This window comes from Morone saxatilis, unplaced genomic scaffold (genome assembly GCF_004916995.1).
Source record: "Morone saxatilis isolate NCDOM2014 unplaced genomic scaffold, NCSU_SB_2.0 Contig0, whole genome shotgun sequence".
Lineage (NCBI taxonomy): Eukaryota > Metazoa > Chordata > Actinopteri > Moronidae > Morone > Morone saxatilis.
Genome location: NW_023339650.1, coordinates 3435228 through 3441130, shown reverse-complemented (window position 1 = coordinate 3441130; position 5903 = coordinate 3435228). Strand labels below are relative to the sequence as shown.

At 40.4% G+C, this 5903-nt stretch overlaps 2 protein-coding genes across 2 annotated transcripts in view; both read left to right on the top strand.

Moving 5' to 3' along the window:
* cubn (cubilin (intrinsic factor-cobalamin receptor)) overlaps positions 1 to 4820 on the top strand; it is an 84106-nt gene extending 79286 nt beyond the window's left edge. Inside the window, 6 exon segments of the mRNA XM_035656309.1 lie at positions 659 to 867; positions 1075 to 1219; positions 1789 to 1970; positions 2571 to 2736; positions 3499 to 3734; positions 4567 to 4820. Of these exon segments, the coding sequence (XP_035512202.1) occupies positions 659 to 867; positions 1075 to 1219; positions 1789 to 1970; positions 2571 to 2736; positions 3499 to 3734; positions 4567 to 4674 (1046 nt within the window). The 3' untranslated portion in view covers positions 4675 to 4820.
* A 994-nt stretch (positions 4821 to 5814) lies between these two features.
* The window catches only part of LOC118324139 (serine/threonine-protein kinase 17A-like), a 9374-nt gene continuing 9285 nt past the window's right edge, over positions 5815 to 5903 (top strand). The window contains exon 1 of the mRNA XM_035656298.1: positions 5815 to 5897. Coding sequence (XP_035512191.1) covers positions 5815 to 5897 — 83 coding nt within the window. The remainder of the gene's footprint in view (positions 5898 to 5903) is intronic.

Here is a 5903-nt window from a genome sequence, read left to right as displayed (position 1 = left end):
ATAGCCGCCAAATCAAAACAGGACAGTTATTCCGGAACACTTTTCAAATAGAGCAGGTCTAGACCATCTCCACATCTTAAACCATTTCAGAGAACCACAAACAGTACCACCATGAGCAAGCACTTGGCGACAAGGGCAAGGAAAAACTGCCTGTTAAAAGGCAGAAACCTAGGACAGATCCTTCGGCTCTAGGTGGGTGGTCGTCTGCCTCGACCAAGACAACATTGTGTTGCATAATAATAGTAATAATAATAATAATGAGACGGTAATTGTGACATGCACAGACCAAGGAGCCTACATGAAATGCATAAAACATTCTAGCACAATCTGTATTCGGAGATAGTGGAATGGGACTGACTGATGAGGTGGTTTTCAAGGGCAGAAGAGACTGCCCTCAATCTAGTGCCTAGAAGTGAGACGTGGTAGTTTGATGCTATTGAGAAAGGAGTTCATGTCATCTTCTTTGTGTCGCTGCTGAAGGTTGACATAGAAGTTTCTGAAGATTTTATTCATATCCTCACAGGATTGTGTAGATTGCCTGCTGAGAAAAAAATCTTGCATTCTACACTAAGTCTTCAGAAACTTGTGTATCATATGTAGCTGTTAGTTTCAATTATGCACTTTTTCCAGTCCTCTTTATGTGTTTGCCTCCCAACAGTGGTCTGTGGTGGGACTCTGAATGCCACAGCCAGCATCCAGACCCTAACCTCACCCTCCTTCCCTAATGCCTATCCCCCTTACACCTCCTGCCGCTGGATCCTGGATGCACCAATCCAGGAAACCATCCAAGTATCAGTCCAGACCTTTGTCCTGCAGCCCAGCCAGAGCTGCTCCACAAACTACCTGGAGATGAAGGACTGGCCTATGGTAAGTTTGGAAAGGGACTGGACCAAAAGGTGCTGCTATCGTAAACAACAAAACCTATACCAATGGTTCAAATGAGTAGCAGTTATAAGGAGCAACTTTATAATTTGGCCATTACTAAATTATCCACAGAGGATGTCCTTGTCATTAAAAAACTAATTTATAATATTCTAATATCTATTCTGAATGAGGTGATTCTTGTGTTTCCAGGGAGACTATGGGCAGTCACATAAGTTTTGTGCCTCGGATGGACATCCACTAGACTTCTACAGCTACGGCAGAACTATCCTGGTGGACTTCAAATCGGATACCTTCATGACAGGAAATGGCCTGAGTTTCACCTATCAGATTGCCAGTAGGTACCTGTAGTAACAACCTGTCCCTTCCATAATGATCATAATAATTTTGACTGGAGGAGTATAAAAAGCGAGGAAGCCCACATGGAGGGGGGTTGATGGAAGGGGGTTGATGGAGGGGGTTGATGGAGGGGGTTGATGTTCCATCTTTGGTTTAAAAAAGAGACTGTGCATTGATCTGTGGAAACTTTGACCCATGTATACCAATATCTGGCTGCTAAAATCAGTAGTACGTAGTTTGAAAGGTAGGGTCACTGAAATTACAGAAAAACCTTTTCCTTTTTTCATTTTGTCTTCATTTTCTCTGTAGTGGTATTTATCCATGTAGTTATTATAGGTTTCATTTTCCAGGTTTTCACCAAAACACCCAAATACAGTGTGGGTAAAGTGAATTTCATTCGTGCTGCTCCATACCTCTTTAGAAGGACAGTGTCTCTATTTCTGTCTTCTTTTTACAAAAAAATAGTCCCAATAAAAACTGCATAATAGGTTTTTAAACAGTGGGCATGACGGGTACTGAGGGATCTTGGTTCCAGATAAGTGGTCTGATGGTGGTGGTGGTTTCCAGGCTGTAGCAGAACCTATGAACAGGAATACGGCTACCTGAAGAGCCCAGGCTGGCCTGACGTCTATCCTCACAACATGGACTGCACCATTATCCTGAAGGCACCACAAAACAGCCACATCTCCTTTTTCTTTAACAATTTCGATGTGGAGAGCCACAGCAACTGTGAATTTGACTACCTGGAGGTAAAACAACCAGCACAGACACAGGCAATTTCACCTCCTACATGTTATTCATACTCCATGCTGAAACAAGAAGCACCACCTTTCAATAGTTGGAACTATACTATTGCCTAAAATACAACTATGCTAAACAATTACGATTTTCCTTCCATTCACCGTCAAATTTCTTTATACAAGTGGTATAATCTGCAACAATCCTTTGACACATACCAGTGACAAGGTGCTAGGGATGTCCCGATTCCAGAAATTTATACCAGTTAAATCCCACTATTCCCCTGTCAGGGCGGAAAGAATTTATTATTATTATATATACTGTAGGTATATATAATTGATACCTACAGTACTTATGGTACTGTAGAAAAATTAGTACTGTTTAAAACAAAGTATTGTTCTAGTGACATCCCTACAAGGCGCAGCTCCTGAACAAAGTTTGAAGTTGTTTTTGTTTTTCTGTGATTACAACTAAAAGAGTGAGTCAACTAAGACTATTCTCGTGGCCTCACGGTTTAGACTGTTGAGGACAGCCCTAGATGCTCCTGGCTGTGACTTCTTTGTGTTATGTCAGTAACTTAGTAAATTGCAACACTCTCATTTGTCTCTCAGATTCGTAATGGCAGTACAGCAGACTCACCACTGATAAATCGGTTCTGCGGCAGCACCCTGCCCAGCCCCATCTTCCCACAATCCAACCTGCTCTACTTACGGTTCAAGAGTGACTTCTCTTCCGCTCGAGATGGCTTTGAGGTCACATGGACATCCTCCCCTCACGGTCAGAACTGAACTGTTTATTTAAGCAAGGTTTTATAAGGAAGCACTTACAGGTTTTCATTCCAAGCAATATATTGCTCATACCAAGAAAACAGTTGCTGTTACCAATTAATACATTTAAAACTAAGAAGATGATGATTGAAATATATCACCTGTGTTCAAACTCAGATTTTGTTTCTGAGTTTCTATGTTCAGATTCAACATGCATAAACTTTGTTTCTGGAGACTCCTATCTCATCTATTCTAGTTTGCCACTGCAGTAAGGGGGACTGCTGATTTATCAATCTCACTCGGATCCAAAATATCCAATCTGCTTTCTTCATTAGCAGAATAGTGCAATAAATGAGACTTGTTATTCTATAGGGCATGGAACGTTGATGTGTTTACTGAAGTTCTATACTTCCATTCATCTGGTTTTATTATCTTACGTTTTTATCTTGTGTGTCTTTAAGTGGTATATGTTTTTGATATATTTAAAGGACCAGTGTGCAGGAGTTCTATCTACAGCCAGTGTTTGGTATGTCAGTTCTACACTACCGTAGGAACATGGCAGTATATTATATTCTGGTATATATTCTGGTGACTATACACTGATGACCATATGATACATTTTCTACACACTGGACCTTTACATTTTTCTAGTATTTACATGGTTATTACTACTTGTAATAATACAGCCTGGAAGCTGTAGAAATGTCTTCCTGTTGCTTACCCTGCCTTTCTTTCAGCTTAAGCATCTTTGTTTAATGTGTTTGTGCACTAGGCTGTGGTGGCACTCTGTATGGCAACCATGGTTCATTCTCAAGTCCCAACTACCCAAGCACTTATCCCAATGGTACCCATTGTGAATGGGTTATCGTGGCACCCAGGGGTCGTGTGGTGACCATCACCTTTGCCCAGATCAGTATTGATGACCCTGGAGATTGCCAGAACAATTTCTTGAAGTTATATGATGGCCCAGACACCTCATCACTGCCTGTTGGACCTTACTGTGGAGTGGTATGTAACCCAAGAAAGCAATACCACTTCAGCTGTAATGTAGCAGACTTGGGGGGATATTTACTAACCTTCCTCTTTTTTTATGTTGTCCTAGTAATACTCAGTGTCTCCTTGTCATAGTGTTTTAGGTTTGGTGATCCTTTTGAACTTCAAAACAAAACATGGACAAAGGATTATGAGAAAAAAGTTTTTCAGAGATACATTTTTTCACATTGTTAGCAATCTTGATGGCAGTTTAACAGTGGCCCAAGGCAGGGAGGAAAAACCAGATGAGACACTGAAAGGAGAAGGTAGACTGAGATAATCAGCAGGGAATGAACCTGAAGCACAGGCACAAAACAGGGTCAGACAGGAGAGAGCTTGGAGCACCATGCCCAGACAAACACACAGACACCTTTACCTTGATTAGGTGAACTGAGTAAATAAACTTGGTTTATATTAGTAGATTCCTCATAATATTGTTCAGTGTTAATGTGACAACCATAGAAAAAAGAACCTGCAATTGCCCATTCCAGAAGTCAAACCTGGTTCAACCCTCTATTATACTACAAAGGGTAAAAAAAAATAAATTTACAGCACCATGTTATTCTGTTGCAATGCAATTTAACATGGATGTATAGAGAGTATTCCTCCCAACAATTTCCCCCCTTTTGGTAGTCATCGCTCTCAAAAAGGTTGGATACCCCTGTTATAGTGTATGTGCGAGATGAGAGACTTATTAGAGTTTTTTTTCTGTATCTCAGTTTACATATCTATGGAAATTGTCATTAAGGACTATGGTTGTTGGTTTAAATTTACAAGCATGTTTCTCCTTTCCTTGTTGTTTGTTCAGGAAACCAACATTGCTCCATTCACTGCCTCTTCTCATCAAGTCTACATCATTTTCCAAGCCCGTTATGCCAACCTGCCTTCAGGGTTCAGACTTACCTGGAGCAGCTGAAAGAATGCTTTTCTTCACACACACACATCCACAGTTCCTTATTAATTTCCTAATCACATTTTAATGTTTACATTAAATTAATTACATTTTAATTATTTAAATCAAACCAATATAAATAATAAATCTATACTACTATAATAAATGCTTGAAATACAACAAGTTGGTCAGTCATTTGTTATGGCAACAGTAGTGCATGCAGATGTGAGAACTTAGCTACATTTTTTGTTTTAATTTATTTGCCTTAGCATGCAAAAACTGGATTAAGAAACACATTAAAAACACAACGGCACCACTGCAGCATGGCTTGTAATGCACGTCAAGCGCTACCCCTAGACAGCTGCTTAGAACAGCAGGCGGCGTAGTTGTCTCATTTAGCAGAATGTAACCTGAACCATTTCAACTGTAAAGGCCAACTGATTAAAACAAAAATGTGGCATGGACTAGAATAGATCAACCATATTGGCGCATATACAATTATATAGTGAAATTTGTCCTCTGCATTTAACCAATCTAAGTATTAGGAGCACTGGGCAGCCAGTGTACAGCACCTAGGGACCAACTCCAGATCTGAGCCAGTGTTTTTGTCAAGAGCACTGAAATGAACCTAACATAGATGTTTTGATAGTGGGGAAACCGGAGTCCCCAGAGGAAACCCACACACACACAGGGAGAACATGCAAACTCCACACAGAAACCCCCTTCTTGCTGTGAGGCAACAGTGCAAAGCACTGGACCGCCACTGAGTTTGGTATTGAGAATTGTGAAATTTCACTGACACTTTTCACTGACTGATAAACAGTTACAATAAAATACCTTAAAAACTGAAGGAATTAAGTTATGTTATCAGGCACTGAAACCCAGTTAAGGACGAAATAGCTTTAACTGAGGGAACAAAGTGTTTAAAAAGTCAGACCATAAATCACTTAACATGAATAAAATACTTTAAAACCAAAGTAACCAGGTTAAACTAGTACTACATGGTTAAAGACTCCCAGAATGCAATGCTCTTTAAATTTGAAAACAGTGCATTACTTAAATGCAGTTGGTGGAAAGGTCAATTAAATCCAGTCCGATTGTGTTTGCCAGCGACGTGATCCATTTCCCCTGCCTACTAGCAGTGGCTACTGGGTAAATCCATGAATGATTGAAGGACAAGCGGCTTCTTCTCAACCCAGGTCTGCAGTGCACTGTCTGGGCAGCTCAACAGGAAAGACTGGTAAATGGTAAAT